Source organism: Varanus komodoensis, unplaced genomic scaffold (genome assembly GCF_004798865.1).
Source record: "Varanus komodoensis strain SLA01 unplaced genomic scaffold, ASM479886v1 scaffold8, whole genome shotgun sequence".
Taxonomy (NCBI): Eukaryota; Metazoa; Chordata; class Lepidosauria; order Squamata; family Varanidae; genus Varanus; species Varanus komodoensis.
In genome coordinates, this window is record NW_025336481.1 from 21,236,076 (window position 1) to 21,258,946 (window position 22,871).

Consider the following 22,871-nt stretch of genomic DNA (forward strand, 5'->3'; position numbering starts at 1 on the left):
ATGAATCTATCCACCCTCTTAAAGCTCTCTAACAAACCATCAAGGGCATATCTTGAGCTCAAAGAGGTGATATGGTCACATGAAAACATGGCGCTTCAAAACATGAAGCATTTTGCATCAAGACTATAGGTTTTACTCAAGCCAAGAGAGGAAAACAATTATTTAAGACACACATGCAGCATGTGAACAGCAACATGTTTTGGTTGCACTCTCACCTCAGCTACTGATCCCTATGGATAAGCCATAAAACAGGCAACTGTGAATGAGCAGCTGAAGTCCATAAGAATGCCACTAAAGAGTGGCACTGTTTATATTGAAATGAGTTAGAAGTCTTCAACATCATATACATGAATTTACTAGTGTGTGAATTCATACAGAAAAACAAGAGGTAAACTATCTAGAAAAGCGGACCAGATTGAGGTAAGGCCTATACTGTGAGCAGATGTGAAACATCTAGTGGTTAGTTTGAGCATTCAGGGTGAGCATTCAGGGGCCAATTTCCCAAGAGAGAGAGGGAGTGCCAGCTTTCTCCTACCTGGTGCCCTCAAGTATTCATGACCACAGGCCATGCTGGTTTGGACTAATGAAAATTGAAGAGCAAAACATCTGGAGGGCTCCAGGTTGAGGATGGCCATTCCATGCAATAGCAACCAATGAAAGAGAGTAAAAACGGAGTCTCACATGTGTATGGAAAGCCTTTTATTGTTTTCCAATGCATTTTGGAAACCATGCTTTCCTTCAGTGGGGACATTAAAAAGTATTAAAAAGATCAACTTTCATCTATTTCTTTTGCACAAAAGTGTTATATACAATATCATCTGATTATTGAACTTTTGAAAATAGCACACTTACTTTGTGTACTATAAAATTATGACTGCTTTCTGAAGAACCTGCTTTAATGAATGCAAGTCTGAAGAAACATCAACTAGGACTCTGTTGAGCTTTGTTGTTCAGTAATTTAAACACCAAATGCCTTCAATAGGACATTACAGCATCAACCCTGCATTGCACATGAGAGGTTTTAGAACAATTTATTCTAAGAAAGGAATTTGAAGAGCAATTTCAACTGAAGGTTGTTGAAACAATTATATGATGGTATTTTACAAATCAAGCTGTATCCTGAAATGCAGATTGATGATCTTGAGCCATAATTTTATTTCTATTTTCTTATCAATTTATGAGTAAGGGTTATGGAAGATGGTGCTGCTATCCAAGTGCTGCTGTCCTCATTCTTGTTGGAATTAAACATTTAAATTATTTTTATTACTGTAGGTATACTCATTTATCTTATGCACTAAACTCATAGCAAATAGGAATTTCACTGCAATGTCATTCTTCAAAATGCCCCTTCCTATGTCAGACACAATTCACTTGCTCTATAGCTCCTTCACATTTTCTTGATACTCTATAGGAGAAAATGCTCTAAAACTTCTCCAAGTACCAAGTTTGCACCCTTATCAGCCAAAATAGATAACTACATACCATTATTTGAGAAGCCTTCAGGTCTACTGCTACTTAAAGTCCAAAGATTTCCCCTCCTGTGGTATATTGTAAAAAAGAAAAGAAAATCCACACAAAGTAAAAGGCTGCACACAGATGCTTCTTGCAACTTACTTTTCCACCAGAAGAGAGAGAAACGGTGAAAAAATGCATGAACTGAGAAGTGCCTGTATCCTCTGAAAATATATAACACTTCAGTGCAGATACTATCCTATTCCACCATGTAAGCAAATTGCTTGAGTTCCATCTCAATAGTACATATTTGTGAGTTGAATGAAAATGACCCATTCCACATGCCATCTTACATTGCCATTCTATCGTACAGTTGAGCTCCAATAAACTTGAACACTAACTCACAATGTGCACTCTACCACTGTCCATATAGTATACTACCTATGATGTAGTAATTCTGATGCAGGCATAAAGAGTGTGCATACAAATTGGGGAGCAATGTATATTGGAATGTTTGACACACATTTCTGGAGTTAATTAAAAATTCAGGTACAGTATATGCATTCAAGTAATGGGTAAAGCAACATTTTAAACAAGTCTTTGATGAACTTGGTTAAATAATGCATTGGTTATTTGGCAAAATAAAACATGGTGTGCTTGCTTATTACAAGCTATGAGAAATGCTGAGATAGCATTTGATACTCTTCTAGTAAAATCAATCTACAATTTCTATTTTTAAATTAGTGTACTATGAGAAAATTGGGTCCCATTTCCTAAAAAGGAGGCCATAACAATACCAAATTAAGAAATAATTAAGACTATATTTTGGAGCCTAACATTCTCTTTTAAAACATACAAAAATAAAAGGATACTTAAAATGATAAAGGATTAGTTTCAGTAGCTGTACCCCTCCATGCCATACAATGACAATTTTCTCCTGGAACAAACTTAGGCTATGTATCTGCCAAGTCTGACTGCCACTGACATTTATAAACAGATGCATCTATTATTTGTATATGCAGATTGGTAGCCGAGTACTTCATAATAATTAAAATCTCAGAATTTAATTATTTGCTGTCAAATCATATACTAATGGTTCATTCCTATATCTACTCAAAAGTTCCACTAAGTTCAATGGCAGTTATTTCCAGGTAGCTATGTATAACTCTGCAGCCTAAGTTACTTCAACAGAAGTCCTCCTAAAACTAAATCTAGTAAAGACTACATTTGTGAATCACAAGAAACTAATCCATTGGATATATTTAGTAGTATGTTCTGTTATCCCTTACAATTTCAAAGAGTCATGATTGCCAATCATTTGCTTTTATCATGCTATCTCTGTATTAATATCAATGTGGTCACAAGCAGTTAATATAATCTGAATATCATCAGTTCAACATAAACCCACTTATAAGAAAAACACAAGTAAATCTTCTAAATTATCAAACAGAAATAGCTGTAGTCGGTAAACCAGTTACAAGCTAAAAGGGTTTTAGACATCAGCTCCTGATGTCAGTACTTCTATTTACACTAGATGCAATATATGTCCTCAGCTAGAATAGATTTTCCCCTCCCCATCTCTCTATTTATGCATGACTTAAATGCACAGATAAGTAAAATGCTATGCAATTTCCTGGGGGGGGGGAATGGGGAGGTGAGATTACATGAAGGCATCTAACTTTGAAAGGAGGAAGTCCAACCCAGCTTACTGACGATTGAACGTTTCTAACATAATAACTTGTTTTAAGAATTCCACAAAACGTATCATTAGGAATTATCTTTCATGTAACAGGAAAGCCCTCTATGAAAACATATGGGAAAGTCAAAAGGTCTCTGGACATACTGTAAATGAGGGAACACCCATAGAGTTCACTGCCACCCACTACCAAACACACGTGCTGCTACTGGAAAGCCTGGGATATTTTTCCGCCTGTTTCAGTAGCTAAAGAGAAAGAAAGCTTTTCTACCTAGCCTTCTATGAAGTTCGATACAGAAGCACGGGCGAAAGCAATAGGTTCGGCTCCCTCTTACCTACTGAACTTCAGTCGTGAGGGGGATGCCAAACCACTGCCCAAGAGCCCTCCTTCTCTATTTATTCCTGAATTCCCGCCCTAAAAAGCCTCAGCGTGGCTTCTCAGGATCAGTCAGAGCCTCTTTGCATCCAGCTGATCCCCGGCGCAAGGAGCTAAGTCCCAGCAACCCCTCAGGAACCCCTTCCGCTCCCACGGAAGCGAATTAGCCCTCGCTGCAGGGACAGGAGCCGCCCTGGCTCAACCGATCCCCCTTCCTTCCTTCCTTCCCTCTAGCCACAGGGAGAACAGGCGCAGGGCAAGGGGCTGAGGCAGGCGGAGGATAGATGTCTGAGGCCTGCAGGCTCCCCGCGAAGCCTCCGCTCTCTCGTAGCCAGGCAGCCCCAGCTCCCCCAGCCCCTGCTGCTCACTCACCCGCCTCGTCGTTCCTGCTCCACGGCGACCGGCTGCCTGGCGGTGGGTGCGGGAAGGCTCTCTATCGTTGCTCGTTTACTCTCTTCTTTAGCAGCGGGAGGGGAACAGAGGGGCTCCTCCGACGACCTTTATGTGAGAGACGGGTAATCTCCTGGCTCTGCGCGTTCCGCTGCCAGACCGGCCACCATCTTACATTACGGAGAGCCTGCCTGCCTGCCCCGGACGCTGCTTCTAAGGCGCATGCGCAGGAGCCTCCGACGAGGAGGCTTCGGGGGAAGGAAAAGGTAGGAGGTGATGCGACGAGAGCATGATGGGACTTGTAGTTTTGGTGAGAGTGAGCGGTACGAAACAGAAACAGGACGTTCTGCGGACGAGCTTGTAGTTCTGTCACATGTAGGTTCTAACGAGGATAGGGATAGTCTCCTACCAACGAGGTGGCGATATCATGATCTGCTAAAGTGACAGTACCATTTACATTTAAAACAAATTATTTCAAAGGAGTCAGTCAGTGGGATGGAACAGGCTTGGATCAACTAGCGTTTCGTTGAAACGTTCCCATTTCACTGCCTTTAGGTCGCAATCTGTGCAATTCACAAGCTCTTCACAATCCACTTACCCCGGCATATTACGGCATAGGGATCTTTGCTGCCCTTATCAAAAGGACGCGCAGACTTCCATTATTCTCAAAGAAGGGCGGGCCACGATGAGATGGGAAGATAGGCACAATGCCAGGATTATTATTACTTTACATTTAATATCCCAACATTCTTCCAAGGAACCCAAGGCAGCGTACATTATTCCTCCTCTCCATTTTATCCTCACAACAACCCTGTACGGTAGGTTCGGATGAGGGTCAGTGATTGGTCTAAAGTCACCTGATAAGCTTCGTGGCTAAGAGGAGACTAAACCCCGAATGTCCCAGGCTCCAGTCGCACATTCTAACCACTATGCCACATTGGTCTCCAAACTCTACTTTAAATAGGAAGGCCACCCCTGTGTCCTAGAGCTCTTCGAAGAGCTGTCCAGTCCAGGTTTAGTTTAAAGACAACACATGAGAAAGAGGGTTTAAACTTGCCCAGACACATCCGGGCAACAGACTGGGCAGGCACACGGATCACCTGGGCACAGGCCATTTAGCTATGATTAGATGAATTTCAGTTGAAATTATAGTAATTATTTTTGAATTTGCATGTATAAATAAAAGTTTGTACAAACCTGTACCCTTTTTTGGTGACATGTAAGTGGTGATGCAGAAGCTGAGGTAAGCCCAATTGAGTTTAATGTAGCTTATTTCCAGATGGGTGTGTGTTGCATTATTTCCAGATAGGATTGCATTGCTTATCTCCTACCAGCACATATGTTTTACATGCTAATGCCATGGGGCATTACTCTCCTCCAAAAGCATTCATTCTTTATAAGCATGAACATATTTACTGTTTGGCTTTATTCTTACAGGCTCCAATGAAACATTTGAACAGGCATTCAGTAAATCTATTAGTTATTCTTTTCTTCTAAAATGGAATGGAAATGGGGCTTGTACTCATACTTGGTACTGTAATTTTTCTTGTTTGTTGTTATATACAGCTTCAGGAAGTATAAAAATGTATTACAGTCATTATTTTACCAGGGGTGGGCTTATGTCTGGCTAATGAAATCTACTTTATATTTTACTCAAACCCCAGGACCATCAGCTGAACTCTGGTACAAAGAGCATGCATTTAGAATTAAAGAATGAACCCAAGAATTTTGTTTTGTTTTGGAGCAAAGTACTAAACTGAAAGGAATTCACAGTCCTACCACAAAGAAATCCATTCGTGTTTACCTCAAGTTTCTTGATTTCAGGAGTGCAAGTTATGGCAGAGGACAGTAATTTTGTGGCTGTTATTGCTAACAAATTTGGAGTATCTCCTGAAAATCACACAGAAATCTCTCAGTAGATCTGTTCACTATAATGTTTTTATTCTGTTTTATATTGTATACCACCCAGGGAGCCCTATGGGCTAATGGGGCAATTTATAAATATAGTAAGATGATGATGATGGATCCAGATATAGTTTCTGTACACTCATGATCCAGTCTACCTTCCTTTTATTTGCTATGACCAAAGGAAGATACCACAGGTAGTTTTTATGAGCACAGGACCTTTTTGATATCTGTTGTAGGCTAGGATTTTTTAAACACTGTGTAGCAATACTCTTCTTGTGGTTCTTGTTGTTACATGCCACCATGTTATCTCCAATATATGGTGATCCTATCAATGAAAGCCTTCCAAACTGCCCTATCCTTGGCAACCCTGCTCAGGTCTTGTATACTTAAAGCTGTGGTTTCTTTTATGGAACAGAGCTCCCTCTTCTTCTTCTACCTTTGACTTTCCCTAGCATTATTGTCTTCTCCAGGGAGTCTTGCCTTCTCATTATGTGCCTGAAGTATGACAGCTTCAATTTTATTTTATTTTATTTTATTTTTTGCTTCCAGGGAAAGTTTTTACTTCATCTGATCTAGGACCCACTTCAAGTCTTGCAAAAGTTTCCCCTAGCGCCAAGGTTTGAATGCATCGGAGTTTATTGTTAACCATGAAGAAACTGAAACTGTGAAAAATGTTACATACCTTGGCTCAGTCATCTCCTCAAAAGGACGCTGTAGCCAAGAAATTCAGAGAAGACTGAGACTTGGAAGGACAGCAATGAAGGAACCACAAAAGATCAAGATTAAGGATGTTTCACCATAGACCAAGGGCAAGATCATCCACATGATTGTATTCCCAATCACCATGTATAGATGTGGAAGCTGGACAGTGAAGAAATTTAAAGGAAATCAATGTGTTCAAAACATGGTGCTGGGGGACAGTTTTGTAAATATCCTGGACCTACAGAAAGACAAACAAGTGGGTCTTCAATCAAATCAAATCAAAATTTTCTGTAGAAGCAAAAATGTCACAACTGAGACTGTCATACTTTGGGCACTTCATGAGATGCCAAACTTCCTGGAGAAGACAATCATGCTAGAGAAAGTAGAAGGCAGAAGAAGAAAAGGAAGGCCAAATATTAAATATATTGACTTTGTAAAGGAAACCACTGCCTTGAATTTACAGGAGATGATCAAGGCTGTCATGGATAGGTCATTTTGGAGAGATTTCATTCATAGGGTTGTTATAATTTGGCGACAACTTGATGGCACACAACAACAACAACACAGATTTGCCACCTGCTACTTCCAGTTACATAATCTATTTGATTTCTATTTGGCCATTCAGTGATGTCCATGTGTACAGTCACCTGATCAGTTGCCTGAAGTCTATTCACAACATTTGTCAACCTTTAAGAAATTTCCATACTGTTTATGCTGTTTCTGTTGTAGTTGTTCTTCTACATTTTGAACAAGAAAAGTTTACTTTATCTCCTTTTGTCTGTACATCTTGTTGCTTTTCCATTCTAGTGCTTTATGACAGGGCAAGCTTCTTACTACTGTTCACTTTTCCAGTCCACTCAAAAGTTAGATGCTAACTTCAGTCAAACCACATTTACTAGATTCTGTTTAGCTGAAGAACCAGGACTCTTCCTCCTGCTATGTTATTGTCCAATAAGTGCCACCACAATCTTGCTGACCATCTCAAGATGGGCAGTATCCTTCTTGTACTCAGCAGCAGCTCACTAAGAAACATTTGCAAGAATAAATTCAGTAGTTATGCTGTCCACTGCCAATTATGCATCAATAGGCACATCATGAATAGGCTGCAGGCAAAGAAATGGTAACTCATCTTTTTCATAGATTCTCATGCTGAAGTTCCTCATAAGCAACAATAATTAAATAATTTATTTAGTTAAAAATATTTAAGTATTAAAGTTATTATTTAAGTGTATAGAATCCTGAGCTAAGTATCACAACATTAGACTAATATACAGATGAGCCGATGGTGCACACAAGTATTCATTTTAATTATTGTCACAGATCAGTAATATTCTTTGACAGCCCACTAAATCCTGATGGAATTTGGACTCATACAGCCACCATTTTCAGTTGATGGTATCCATCTGCTATACAGAGTGGTAAAAGCAGTTGTTCTAGAGATGAACATTGTCATGGTCTACCAAGTTTGGTATCTGCTCAAACTATGAAGACAAAAAATAGGAGCTGTTGATGGTTTTCAGGGCACTACTCTTTTCCACTTTGCACTGTTATCCTAAATGCCTTTGATAATGCTGACACAAATGTTTGCACCTTTAAAGGGCTTTCAGGGCCTTCCACTGTATGGAAAAAGCATGTAGTGTGCATACCAAACACTGCTGTGTAGGTTGAGAAGACTGTGCATAACACATGCAAATATAATGCAGAGATAATCAGTAAGCACAGTTAAAGCACTTCAACCTGCATGACTGGGAATGATGGGAGCTGCAGTCTAACACATCGGAAGGATATGGGATTGAGGAAGACTGATTTAAAAGAACCGACCAAGAGTCTTGTAGCACCTTAAAGACTAACATATTTTATGACAGTGCAAATTTCACAACCTAGTAAAGCTATGGTATATTGAAACATTTTAGTCTTTGCGGCTTTTGCGGCTGGAAATCATTTAAAAGATGTTAAAGCTCTCACAAAAAGATGTGCAGCCATGTGATCACGCTTGCTCTATTCACTCCTGTCCAGAGTTGTCCAATACTGGAAGGGCAAGTCAAAACCTGGCACTTTTTGCATGGGATCATCTAAATGTCTACCTATTTCTGAGCATTCAACAGCCCATTTAGCTTTCCATTGAGAATTGATGTTAAAATTATTATACAGATGTTGTGTGAGTGCTTGTGAGAGCTTCCTGGATTTCAGCCTGCCAACTGCTAAGTAAGGAAGGTCATCATGCACTGGTAGAAGTGGGTCACTCATGATATTTCTGTATTCTCTCATTAGGGCATCTTGCTTCGTAGAGCTGGTGGTGCTCTATGGCTCAGAACAGGAAGCCAGCAAGTAGGAGTGGATTTGATACATTTGCTTATAATCCTCATGGTGTTGTTGAGTCTGGCGTCAATCTTGCTAGTATGGCAGCCACTGAGCCATATAGGGTTGCAGTATTCTGTTGTGAAGTAGACCAGTCCTAGTGCTGATGTTATGAGGGTGAAAGCTGAAGCTCCCCATTTTGTTCCACTTAGCTTCTAAAGTATGTTGTTCCTTGTATTGATTTTTGCAGCCATGTTCTCTAAATGCATCTTGTGTGGGAGAGTCCGGTCCAGTGTTACACCAAGGTATTTTGGATGGGGATTGAAGGGGAGTACGTTGTTGCTTAGGAAGACCTTCTGAGCTGTATTTGCTAGTTCAGTTGATGAAGAAGCACCTCACAAAGCATCTGCCTGGACTGACTTCCAGGGGAATGGTGACTTGAAGAACAGCAACAAATGTTTTGGATGATAAAATTGTCATTGAAGGGTTCTTTACCTCTCTAACTGACGGGTGAGCATGAAGACTCTTCATCTACAGCTCTGATTACAGTGAGATGGCAAGATAAGGTAAACTGGAATAGTTATAAAGTTGACCCTTCCCACATTTACTCTTTTTCTTCCTATATTAGTTTTCTTTTTATTTCTTACAATTTCTTTTTTACATCATAACATACGTACATACATACATACATACATACATACATACATACATAGAGCCAAGCAAATAATGCTGCTCCAACTTAGACTCTCAAGGCATTTTTGTTTGCCTATTTTGAAAGGACTCTAAAACAGATAATCTTTTGTTGATGGATGGCGTCTCATTTGCAAATGCTGTTTAATGCCTCTATTTTAAAACTAAGAATTAAACTGACCTTGGCAAGAAAATATTAGCTGGGGGAATGCCTGTGCTCATTTCTGGCTTTTGAATTGAGATGAAGGACAATGGCACTTTCCAGATAGCTCAGATTTGAGGTTTCAATTTTGGCTGTGATTCAGATTTACATACTTGGAAAAGACTTTGAAAGGGGTATTCCCTTAATGTCCTGTTTGAACTCTAATAAGATCTTAATTTTGCAGTTGTTAACCGTTTGGACATTATAAACTGTCCTTGCCTGAAGCTCAGTGCAACGGAAGAGACAGTGTCTCCCTCCTCCATCACCATTTTCTGAGGGAATGATTGCTTGTTCAAGCTGGGTGATTTTTCTGTTGTTGTTTTGGACCTGATCTGTATATGATTTGCTGCGAGGAACAATTATATCTCCCTGATGGGACTGGGCAAGGATGTTATTTTTCTGGTCCTTGTCCTCCTCCCCTTCTTGGACTGTGGGCAGTGGGGTACAAAGAACAAAAAGAATAAGCATGACACAGTATGAGAAGATCATTAGCGCCACCTGTTAGACTTTGAGAAGATTGGAAGTTAAAGCCACCTGCTGTGAAAGTCTGAAATTGCCTTTTCTTAACAAATTAATCTTAACTAATATTTTAATAGAGATAGAATGGGATTAATAATTCTAACATTGATAGAAGGCTAATTGGCTTTATCTGCCTCTGTTTCTTATCCTTTTTTCCTCTCTTCTTCTCTTTTTCTTTTTTTTCTTGATCTCCACCTCCCTTAATTCTTCTGCTTTAAGCTGTAATCTTATATTTTGAGTTTATTTACAGTTATGAAGAAATATAAAAGGTGGATGTGTGGAGGAGAAGAGAAGAATTAATGTGAGAAGGAAATCTGGATTGGATGCTGGAAAATGGATGATAAATCTGAAAAGAGATAATTGTTTAAGCTCCTTAGACTGAATATTAGTGAAGAAATAAAATATGCTTTTTGAATATAGTCTCAGAGCCTTTTGAAGAATATGTTAGAGTTATTTGGGTATATAATAATTGCGGCAAGAATTGCACTTGCTTCTGGATAATCGTTGGAGACCCCAAGAATTGAAGAATGTCGAAAAAGATTGGCAGAGTATGTTGTGATAGCCAAATTGACTAGTTGTGCAGACAGAAGATTGTCAGAGGATAAATGGAATATAACTGTGCTTAGCATGATGGAGGAGTTTAGAAAAGGAAAAGAAGCAGTAGAAGATTTGAACTGATTGGAGGATCTGTTGTGGTATAGGTTAATGATTTAATTTTTGTTAAATTCTCATGGAGCGTAGAAAGATAGGAAGATAAATAGATTTGGGTGGCTGATTGTACAGGCTGGAACTGTATAGAATTTCCTTGGCAACCTTGTCTATTTTAGCTTGCCTTGTCTATTTTAGCTGTTTTGTTCCACATGAAACTGTACACCATATTGTGACCAGCTGTAAACTGAGGGCATATACCAGCCCACCATCTCACTTTTTCCACATAAACAATGTTGTGTTTCAGTGGTTAGATGGCCTAGATCTAGATATTTGAATATGCAAACCCACTATTGGTAAAATCTGTAATTAATTCATGCTGGAGGCCCAGTGGGGTAGATTAAATGAAGACATTTTGTGGAATTTGTCATATGCTAGTAAAAGTACTTTACCTGACATACCTAAGTACTTTAACATAAAGTACTTAGATGTTTTCAGCTCTGTAGCACTTGTATCTTTTGAACCATGAGATTCCTCTAGGACTATTTCTATGTGCTTGCAGTTGCAATGCCAACCAGACCTGGGAGAACTTGGGAGGCTCTTGGAATACATGTGCATCTTCTTCTAGATTTTCTCTCAGGAGAATACCGACTGAGAATTCTTTTGGATGAAGCAAGTTTTATGGCATTTCCTAAGACACTTCCTGCTTGTTGAGTTTTCTTCCTTTCTAGTCTTGTTTTTCCCTCTACTTTAGACTGAAATATCCTCAGGGAAAGAAACCTGTCTGTTCTGCCCGTATGACTCTGGCACCATATATAGTTATGGTATGTTGTATAAATAATACACAGCAACAATAAAATACTGAATTTAAAAATACTGTATATTTATTTAATGAAATGCCCAAAAAAGAAAAAGGTGCTTACAAAAAGGAAAAAGAGATTAAGGCTGCACTTATAAACATACAGTACAGTCCTACACATATCAACCATAAGTAATTTCTCATTTAGTTACTCCGAAATTAATGGGTATAGGATTGTAAGCTTTAAGAAGTAACTCATTGAAATGAATGGAGCTTACTTAGGAAACCAACATACATTTTCAGTGCACAACCAGAAGGAATGGTATAACGGAATTTCTACCCACCGGTAAACAAACACTTATTTCAGACTTCCTATAAGCCACCAGGAGATGGAGATGGTAGATGAGCATATTAGTCATTCAAAACCAAAAGGTAGAACTGGTCCATTGAACCTATAGTAGACCAGCTGATGCTTTTGAAAACATAGTCTCACGGGGGAAAGAACCTATGGATTTAAATTAACAGAATGAACAATAACTTACTAATGAGATGCTCCCCACCCAGGCTCTGTGGACAGGGATCCTGAGATGGAGACAAATAAATGCTGTCTTGTATATATGCTCAAATTTCAGCTGATCAGTTCAGTAGGTGATCTGGATGCATTCTCTCTCTCCCTCTCAAATGTTGATAGAAAGACTGCATTTTTGCCCATTTAGCTGCTCGGTACAGGGCCAGTGGTCATTTCTTTTTATTGATTTTGACATTTGTATGCTGCCCCTTCTCCAAGTGGAGTCTCTGGGCAGCTCACAGCATTTAAATTACATCCATGTTAAAACAATAAAACTAATAAAAACAACCAATTCCATAAGAACAATGAGCTATCATAAAAATAGCAATGCATAAATAGGTCATTATATGTTGTCAAGTGACACTCACTGGTACACTTGAATCTTAACATAATGGCTTGGATCAGCATTATTTGATTTATATCCCACCTTTTAAACTCAAAGTGGCTTGCATCATTCTCCTCTCAAGCTTATCCTCACAATGACAACCCTGTGAGGTAGGTTGGGCTGAGAGTCTGTGACTGGCCCAAAGTCACCTTGGCTAAGCATGGACTAGAATCCTGATTGTCCCAGAGTGCTCAGTCCCAGACTTTTAACCACTACAGCAAGCATCTTAAGTGTTGTGGACCTACTGAAATCAATGGAACAAATTTGTTTCAATTAACTTAAAACTTAATGTATTTCAATGGGCTGCGATCCTGTCCTTTACTTCTCTGGTAAATCTGGATCCAACCCATTGATTCTATATTAAATTACATTGGCTAGCCAAAGTATTTAGAGGTGTAAAAAATAAAAATTACCTTTCTCATGTTTGTAAATCAAATGTGAGGCAAACATGATTGGAAGGCACATTTTATGTAAATCTATCCTCTTCCACATTCTATATTGTATTGACAATACTCAGTGGTCCGCCAGATAGCAATGCAATAGGATGCACGTCAATTCAGAAGTAAGCCTCTTGGGGTATTCAACATAAATGTGCAGCTTCTGGTAAGTTTCCTTGAATTGAATGGAACTTATTTCTGAGTTCCATTCATTAGACCATGCATAGGACAGCGCTCTAAAAAAGTCTTCCTGTAATCATGTTTAAACCTTCCAAGCGATTTCTTTGTGATATTGAAGAAAAACCATAGCTACTAATTCAATTACATGAGAGAAATATAAGCTGCATTTTAAAATATCACTTAATGTCGACAACAAACTTTATTTTTACTGAAGTTTCTCTAACTGATTGGATTAGCTTCCTTCGATAAAGAGAACGAGATACCCGAATCGGGGACCTGGGAGGAGTCACGTGATCCTCACGCGGTTTTCCTCCACGAGGCTCGTTAGAACTACAGTTCCCAAGATACTCTGCCTCCGGGTCCTCGCATTCAGGATTAGCCCATTTTCTAAATGGCAACCGTTAACGTAATTAACACCGTCATATTTCTGCATTCCAATTCCCTCTGACCTCCCTCCCTCCCTCCGTGTGTGCGTGCGGGCGCGCGCGCGGAAGTCGCTCCCAAAGCTTCTACCAGAAAGTAATAGGCTAGTTTTTAATATGCCACAAGGCTCTCTGCATTATTACTTAAGCCTACCATACTAGTTTTCTAATTTCTCAGACTCAATCGATAAATCGAGTCTGCAATTGAAATATGCAACACAACGGGAGGCACGGAACACGCTGCCCGAGGGAGTCTAGAAAATCCGCTGTCAGCCGCGGCCTTGCTCGTGTGCGAGGGAGCCTGCCGCTCCTGCCAGTCTTTATTTTTGACACGCTTCCTCAAGTCGGGGCTTCTCGCCAGCGGTGGCGCTTTCGATGACGCTAATTCCATTTCGAAGGCAGTCCCGCTGTTGACAGCACACCACCTAGGGCTGCCGGCTGCCTCCAGCGGCTCCACTTTTCATAGTCCTTCCTCAGTGCAGCTGCAAATTGTCCCCCTCCAAAATCGTCTCTTACACATTAATGTAATTAGCCTCGCGACCTTTGTTTTCAGATTTAAAGACGTAACTCAGAGTGGCCACCAATACCTATACTGGGACCCAGAACATGAAACAATGAGGAGGACCGAGATATGTGATGAGGTACTGTTTAAAATGCCAGGTTGCTTGGAAATTGCACTAACAATAATGCCAGACAAATAATTATTTCCACATGATGTAAAGGTTGTGTTTATTTTGGAAGGGGGTAGATTTCTGGCATAGTTAAATACAGATTAAAAGCTATTCAATGTGCATGTTATCTAAGCCTCTAAATGAAAAAAGGAGTTGGGAAAAATATCAACACCAAGGGCAGCGATTCTCTTTCCAACTCGGGCTTGCTTCATATACAAAAAACAAAGCCCCAAAGCTTAAAAAGGAAATATTTAACATCCAAAAGTGCAACCAGTAAAAACATTGGAGGAGGTGACATCTATATGCAAATGAATATTTGGCTTAACTTGGGGACAATATAAGCAACCTCACCTCTGACCTGCAGTATTAATGAGCTACACTGCAATGCTGTTTTGAGTGGCTCTCAGCACTGCCCTCCAACCTGCAGTAGAGGTGTAAACTATACTAGAGGTTTTGTTTACTACTTTAATCAAAACCTGCATCAGAACTGTATAGGCTACTTTGGGAGTCATTCCTACCTCTAACCAATTCCTCTGGAAAACACTGCAGGTTTGTTGTAAAACCACACAGAAACCGATTTGCAGTATTCAGTATAAATTACACTATGGGGCTATCTTAAATTACACTCACAACCACTACCCCCTTCCAACGTTCAATAAGGAGACAACTAAAGCTATTTATCTTGGAATTTGTATTAAAGCAGTTTAATTTGTAGTTAAAATTGTTTACAATGTTTCATGCTTAAATAAACATTTTGTCCAGAATTTTTTTTGTTGAAAACTCCTTTCTATTTATAATTAGCTTATCCATTGTTCAACCGAAGCTATCTTTCCAATATTTATTATTAAACACCAACCACATTTCTTAGATCGCAAACATTAGGGCTTAGCAGTGATCGCTGCACAAGGAGGGCAACTAACAAAGGTTTGTTGCTTGTTTAATTTCTAAATATTCCACTTATCAACTGCAGATATTGGACTGTTATGCAACACTTAGGCTGTTCTATTCTGCCCATTCTTCTTGCCAAGACTTAATCAAGTAGCTTCCAACTCACTTAGGTCCTTCCAGAAGTTTGACAAGCTATACAGATAAGGTAGATCTTTCTAGATCATATACTTTTTCTAGCTTTGCTAGTCTTCATCACAATTTGCCATCTTTGAAGGTGAATGAGCTGAGTTTGCCAACTGATTTCCCATGCTGGTCTTAGAACCACCTCCATCTGACACATAAATGAAACAAACCCATTTAAATGAGTGCTGAATTCTGCAACATCACCCCCCCCCCGCCTTCTTGAAACAGGATCTGACAGAGTAATATACTAGTTTCTTCCAAGCAAATGTTCTCCTTCAACATGACTTTTTGCATCTGTTTTAAAACACAAAGTCTACACCAATTCCCCCCATAATAAGAGATTCTTCTTAGGTGCGTGAACCTAGTTATGGTGTGTAGAAGCATTAGAACTTCCTGAGGTTATGCTGCTTGGACTATGATCTTCATTTAATCTGTGCTGATGACATTACACTGCTCCCACTCATTTTGTAGATCTAGAGCAGTCTAGTGCTAAGCAGAAATGGGAAAACACAGCTTCTATTTTTCAGCTGCTGGTCAAGGCAGAGAAAAAGGGCATCAGCTTGCTTTTTCAATTTGGAAAGTCTCCATTTTTCAGAAGAATCTCTCTTAGCTAACTGTTTGTCCACCAGGATAGGAGACCTAGGCCAGGTTCACTGATAGATCCCTGTTAAAAATACAGATGAGGATTGTAAGAATGAACATTATCAATTTAGCATGTGAGATAAGAGATTTACATTCTGAGATCACTGAGAAAGATCCTCTGTCCCTTTTCCTTAAAAGTATAACTAGTTGAAAAAATAACATGTCACCACATATACCATGGAGTTTATAAGATGACTCAGTTTTTGACTAACTATTCTATTCACTTAAAACCCTAGACCAAGTATGTGAAGATGCACATACTTTAAGGCTTAGCTGTTCTGAGAAATGTGTTCATCTACAGACTTCCAGGTCCTGTAGCTTCCATTCTAACATAAAGGTACACAAGCTATAAACAGGCATTTGGGTTTTCTACTTGAGCCTTTCCTTGCACTTCTGGGTAGTGAAAAGACCACTCATTTCAAATGGTTGCATATAAAGGAATAATGTTGAATAATTACCACAAGAGTGTAAGGAGCCTCTTTCTTCTGTACCTCCTCCGTCGCACTAGAGGTAGAAGGCTCTGCAGAGCTTGGACCTGTTGGGGATGTGTCAATGAAGGATTCATCCACCACACGGAAACGAATTTCCTCCCCTGTGTCCATATACAAGTCATGGGCTCCTTCTTCAGTCTCATATTCCCAAACCCACACTTGTTCTGCTTCATCACTGTACATGCAGGTGGCTAAGGCAATAGTAAAAAATACAGCATAGATTCTCAACATGAAAGCCTTCTCCAGTATCTTCCTATTTTAAGCATTAATTCCCATGCAGCCTTTTCTCATCATGCTTGTTCTACTTATAAAAGCCTCTTATTATGTTGTAAAAGAAGAAATTTCAACTCAGTACAGAAGCTGCTCATAGAGATTCCTTCTGGAGACACAATGAAGAACTGAGGATTGGAGCAAAATAGATGATTCACTCTTCCTAAGGATGCTGCTTTCTAGCTTTTGGTTGATTTATCTCTAGGCACTTTCCCCTTCACCACTGCCCTCAGCCATATCAGACTTGTTTCAAACATTCTAAAGATATTTCCCAAGTCAACAAATTGTAGCTGATGTTCCAGGTTAAAGAACAGGTAATTTACATAACATTTTCCAACAAACTCACAGATTTGTAGAAAGTAGACATAGGACAGATTCATTGTATTACATTAAAGGATACAACTTAGCAGGTTGCTGTAGTGATTCTGGAGGGATGATAATGTCATCAAAGAACCCAAGAGAAACTATGGAGAAAACATTTAGATTAATATAAATGCCATTTGGAAACTAGGCAATTTAAGCTTTCTCTAGGCCACCAGCACTGGAACAGATATCCAGTATTATTATCCTCTACCACATAGTGTTAAATATATTTAGAATGGGAATATAATTAATCAGCTAATGGCACTATAAGAATAACACTTTAGTCTAATAAATCTAATTAAGTCCCCAGCTATTTTGTTGTTGTTAGCTGCAAAGTCGCATCCGACCCACTATTTCTCTAATTTTGCTACTATAGTGGATTGATTAAAAGTAAAAACTGAATCTAGTAAATTACAGTTATACATTTACGTGATTTTATATGGGATCTCTACAAAACCTGCCAAATTAAAGCTTAAACTTGTACACTTGGACTGCACACTAAAAACAGATCTAACTCTTGCCATCACCATCATGACACACAAACATGGATCCAAGGCACAGGATTGCCTGATATTGAACAATGAATTTGGTCCAGTGAGTTTGGTTAGGAAGAATAGGAAGGATTGACTAGCATATGACTTATGAGAATGAAGCAGAAGTGGCCAAATGGGGTGCAGCTGGGTACTGCAGAGCCTTATGGTTGCAGCAGGTCTCTGTGGGAGCCAAGAGCAACCTCCAGGCATTCTGGGAACTGTAGGACTAGATACATATATAATCCAGTTAAGGTACAATCTTATAACAAATATGAAAATACTTTTCATCTGGCCCCAAAACTGGATCTAATATTAGCAGGGTAACAACATGTTCTCTGGTTTTAAAGGTAGCTGGGAAAAGAATATTAAGCATCATTGTTTTTATTTATACTGGGGAAGGCGTTCCCACTCCCGATATGAATTGTTTCTATAGTCTACTTAGCTTGATTTGTGAGGTTTCAGCTAGAAAGTAAAATTCTGAGACAACGGAGAAGAAAATACCCTCTAATTAGACTAAAACTAACTAAAAGCAGTCATTCCAGAAACATTTAACTCAACTACAATGACACAGAATGGCAATAAATAAATTCTACAGCCATGGAATAAAAAATTTCATAGCCAGAACAATGATAGGCAGCATATATTAACAAAAAATTGTATCACTTATGATTCCAAACGTCATGAACAAAATTGTCTGTCTTCAGAACATAGGCTTGACTACCTGCCACAACATGCGATAGTTACACACATTGTAAAATGGCACAGTGCCATGTGTTTTCTGTAATTTACTACTAGATGGAGGCATAGATGCCAGGTGTCAATAATTACTCTTGTATAGGTTCTGCCTTTTTACTAACAAAATTTAAACCTACCACGAACTCCTTCCAGACTGCAGCCTTTTATCTCACCAACCAGAATTTCATCCAGAAAGGGATGAAATACAACATAACGGAAATGCACTGAAAAGAAGTAAGAAACACGTCATCCTGGTGTGTCATCCCCATGTTGAATGAGTTAGAGTTGGACAGATGAGCGCAGATACCTATACTTAGTGGACCTAGAATTACATATTATCATGACCACACAGAATAGCATTGATTGCATCCCCACCCAACCTTTCAAATTCTCATGGAATCCTAAGATTTTCATCTATGTTTCACTCTCATTTAACTAATGAAGTGCAGAACATGGGAATCTAGTTTCTGGGCAGCTGTGTCAGCTTTTTGGGATTCTGCAAGTCTGGTAAGACTGAAAATATACTTGGTATGATCTCTAAGTACAGCAGATAGGACAGTACTGGGTGAACTGCAGTAGTAAGAAACTGATGATTAGGAAGGTCTTGTCTGCTCCCAAGTGATCTCCTTAGGGATTTCACTTGTCAAAGATTGTGTGTGTCAAAGATATGTGTATTACGTAATAAATCAAGGTCACACACACTTGCATAAGTCTTCTATTGGTAGTTTTCATTTTTCAGAAGTAGCAGATAATTATCAAGACAGCAGAACAATCAAGGGGATGGATAACACTTATACAAGCTAATTAAATTATCAAGTTTAGTAGATATATTGCAAGTAATATCCTTTTGAGTAGAGATAACTGCATTTCCAGGGTAGAATTTTATATATAACTCAATTTTAAGTGGTTCCTTTCTAAGACAAGAATGTAAGAATCACTATTTGCTGGATGAGTTCTCCCTCAACTTCATGGGAATGCAACTTCAATACTATTCTATATCAAATTAATAGTCCTGTCAGTATTAAAATTAAGTTTCCTGGGACTGCAGACTCTGACCTCATCCATTGGCCAGAGAACAAAAAACAACTTGGATGCTGCACTCCCAACATCCCAAGATAAACACCATACCACGGGAGAGACCAACCTGTTGCCATACATCAGTTAGAGAATGAACAGCTGCAGGGAAATTAGTTTGGCTTTCCCTGCCAGAAAGAATGCTCTATAAGAAACTGTTTTGCCTCTTCCTCTATATATCTTTTCTTTTTGTCTTTTATATTGGAAGCCTCAGAGTAAGTACTGTCTTATTAATACTCTTTGTAAATGCCTTGGGAGCCTCTTTTTGGCTGAAGGGCATGATAAACATCTAATTAGAAACACCAAGCAATCATGGGAAGCCATAGCTTCCATTTGTAAGCTGAACACTCACACAATCATTTGCTCACAATTTTTCAGGAATGTCAGCAGCTGACTTTGAAAAGTTACCTCTTTTAACTTTGTTGTATGTATTACAAATTTAATAATGTAGATATTTCGCCAGCATGCTAATGAGTGAAAACCATCATTCCACAGAACATGACACATCCCTAATTTTCATAATACAGAAGCACATGGAACATTCAATAAGAACATGATTCCACATTGCAGCATGCAGGAAATGTCACCTTAATTCTGTCCTAAGAGAAAATATTTGAGCACCAAGGAAGAAGTAGAGTGATAAGGTCTCCTTCAAGTTTTTGTCCCACAGAACAAGTATTTTCCAGATGTATTTGCATCAGAACATTAATTCATCATGGACGACTACTGAATATTCAAAACTGTTATAGTGTCACCAATTTTTTATGTTACCCAAGAGGGTACTCAGTTGTGTAGCTGTCACTTTTCTCATCGCTCCAAAGCGTTCACTCTAAGAAAAACAGCTGGCAAACCTTTGGTGTGTGATGCACCATCTCCTGGGAATATGTAGGAATCTTCCAGTTTTGTGATGTCATACAGGCAGATGCAGAGGCCAACATTATACACAACCTGTTTGTGGGGGGAGAAGTCCAGAAAGCAATAAATCCCACAACTAGAAAGAACTGGTTGAACCTTCCTGCAGAAAGAAAACTAAGCAAATGGACCAAACTGGTGAACTGACCCCTAGTATTAGGAAAAAGCCATTCATACATGTTGATCTGAGCTTTGAAAGCTGTAAAGAAAGCTGGCAGAGCTTATTTTAAATAGAAAATTAGAGTGTGTGTTCCTGAACAGCTAGTCTACTTATGATTTCCCATATTTTCTGCATCCTATTTGTTCATTTTTCAGTTTCATGCTACAATGCACTTCATCAAAACAGTCAATAAACAAATACTGAACTTGACTGATATATTGACTGATAAAGATCTAGTAGCCATTTCAGGGCTGGGCAAACTGTCACTGAAACAGCTTATGAAATACACAAGTAGAAAGCTAGCATGGGATTACTGGCAAAACACTGTTGCACTAACTTACCAGAGATACCATTTTCAGTTACAAAACCTGCTATATGCATTTATCTGGGAGTAAAGTCCTATTTAGATGAATAAACTTGTACTGCAAGTTAGTCTTGTCTAAAGCTCCAAGTGTTTTCCATTTTGAGCTGTGAAAACACATTATAACAAGATTCACATTATAACAAGCTAGTCAAGCAAAGCACACAAGATTTACCTTATTGGCTAACTTCTTATTTAATTCTTCAGTGATGGCATCATTAAGTTTCCATTCAAACTGCCATGGAGGAATTCGCACCGTATCTGTCATCTCCACTAACACAAACATTGTGGCCAGGAAAAGGAATGCTCCAGGGAGGAAAATGAGCAAAGTCAGTGAAACAACTTTCTTCTGGTATTCTGGTTGTAGGAAAACTGGCAACAAGAGAAAGAGAAATTCCAGGCAGAGCAATCCTAAATGGAGCCTGAGAGAAGCAATGAGGCAGATCTACCAGCCTACTGATTGCAGCCTATTGCCCACCTGCAATCAGGGTGCAAAGCCAGGGTTGGTGGACATACTCCCTCCCCTTTTGCCCCAGCTGGAAGTGTGTTGGTCCAATGGACAGGAATTTTCTGGACCAGATCCAAACTGGCATGGGTGAAGGGTCCAGACTATGGGAATGGAGAATTGATATGGAACAGCAGACAATTTCTAGTACTCTGGGTGGAAAATTTTCCATTTCATAAGTTTATTACTAACAACAAATGTGCATCAGCTGCTAATACAATATTATTCAAGTGTGGCAGTTCCAACATTGTAGTTATCTCAGAATATTATGCACAGTTAAATTGTGGCAGTTCCAAGGTTAGCTATCTCAGTATATCATGCTGAGTTATGTTACTAAAATTTATTAGTTTGTCAGTTTTCAGTACATGCTAGATAAATCACTCGCTAGTCAAATTTTGCGCTACCTGAAGCCTCAGTCAGAATGACCAATGATCAGGAACGCTGGGAGTTGCGGTCTAACATCTGAAGGGCACCAGGTTGGGGAAAGTTGCTTGAGAGCATAAAAATATTCCCCATGCAAACAGATTTTGCAAATTTCGTATGCATGTCAATTTTATCAATTGATCTAATTTGCACAGTAACATTATCCAGAATAAAAAATAAATTAAACTCTGAATCTCTCCCTGCACTCCAACTCTCCACAAGCCCATTGTACAGAAGCCTTGAGAGAAGCAGCACAGCTAGTCCGAAGTTTCAGCTGAGGGTGGGGAAGATAACTCAGAGCCCCTCTCCACCCAGCTGATCCCAAGCGCAAGGAGTCAAACCCCAGCGGCCCCTCAGAAACCCTTTCCGCTTCTACCAAAGCGAATCAGCCTGAAGGATTTGCACCAGTCGTCGAAAGGCAGAAACAGGCGAAGTGTGAATGGTTGCAGGTTCCCAGCGAAGCCTCTGTTCCCTCATTGCCAGCCGGCCTCCGACTCACTCACCTCGTTCTCCCTGTTCCACTGCAACAAGATCTCACCGTTATCTTCCCGCTTTTTTTGTTTGTTTTGCAAGCACGACCTTATACGAGAGATGAATAACCGCTCCCCACGTGCTCCGCTCCACGCGATCCCGTCTACGCGAAACTATTAGCTTTAAGTAGTTAGTCCCACCACGCATGCGCACCAGAGCTTCACCCGGTCAGAAGCGGAAGCAGGAAACTAAGAGGACGAGATGCATTATGGGAGTCATCGCCTAGAGGTTTGGAACTGTTCTTAAGCACTGCAAGTATTCGTGGCACTAAACGGCCCGCAATGTTAGGTATCGTCTGTCTAGCCGTGGGTGGGGGGAGGAGGAGGAGGTTTCTCAAATTTCATCTTTAGTGCGGGATTTTACATTTTCATGTTGTTCATACCACCCACTTCATGTTAAATTCCTCTACTCCTGTAAAAGTGGAAGTTGTAAAAGTGGTTCCCCACCTCCCCCCAGT

The 22,871-nt window shown here is 39.5% G+C and overlaps 3 protein-coding genes across 13 annotated transcripts in view; 1 reads left to right on the forward strand and 2 right to left on the reverse strand.

Moving 5' to 3' along the window:
• CNOT4 (CCR4-NOT transcription complex subunit 4) overlaps window positions 1–4,116 on the reverse strand; it is a 53,793-nt gene extending 49,677 nt beyond the window's left edge. For 3 of the 8 annotated variants that reach the window (XM_044454909.1, XM_044454908.1, XM_044454910.1), the window contains exon 1: window positions 3,897–4,115. The gene's annotated coding sequence lies outside the window, so the exon portion shown is untranslated. Of the gene's footprint in view, window positions 1–1,482; window positions 1,539–3,896 lie in introns of all 8 variants that reach the window. The other 5 variants (XM_044454907.1, XM_044454905.1, XM_044454912.1 and 2 more) reach the window with 3 other exon arrangements.
• Window positions 4,117–15,019: 10,903 nt separating this feature from the next.
• Window positions 15,020–22,799, reverse strand: POLR3H (RNA polymerase III subunit H). Of its 4 annotated transcripts, none has more exons than XM_044455721.1 (7): window positions 22,387–22,798; window positions 21,131–21,264; window positions 20,374–20,470; window positions 18,586–18,672; window positions 17,218–17,281; window positions 16,515–16,722; window positions 15,020–16,078 (listed from the first exon to the last, which is right to left on the reverse strand). In XM_044455721.1, the coding sequence occupies exons 2-7, from the start codon at window positions 21,239–21,241 to the stop codon at window positions 16,025–16,027; spliced, it is 621 nt and encodes a 206-aa protein (XP_044311656.1). In that variant the 5' UTR covers window positions 21,242–21,264; window positions 22,387–22,798; the 3' UTR covers window positions 15,020–16,024. The 4 variants fall into 4 exon arrangements, with proteins under 4 accessions (XP_044311656.1, XP_044311655.1, XP_044311657.1 ...); XM_044455720.1 differs by having other exon boundaries at window positions 21,131–21,327; window positions 22,387–22,796; XM_044455722.1 differs by having other exon boundaries at window positions 18,586–18,636; window positions 21,131–22,799.
• NUP205 (nucleoporin 205) overlaps window positions 22,645–22,871 on the forward strand; it is a 46,035-nt gene continuing 45,808 nt past the window's right edge. Inside the window, exon 1 of the mRNA XM_044455718.1 lies at window positions 22,645–22,702. Within this exon, the coding sequence (XP_044311653.1) occupies window positions 22,696–22,702 (7 nt within the window). The 5' untranslated portion in view covers window positions 22,645–22,695. The remainder of the gene's footprint in view (window positions 22,703–22,871) is intronic.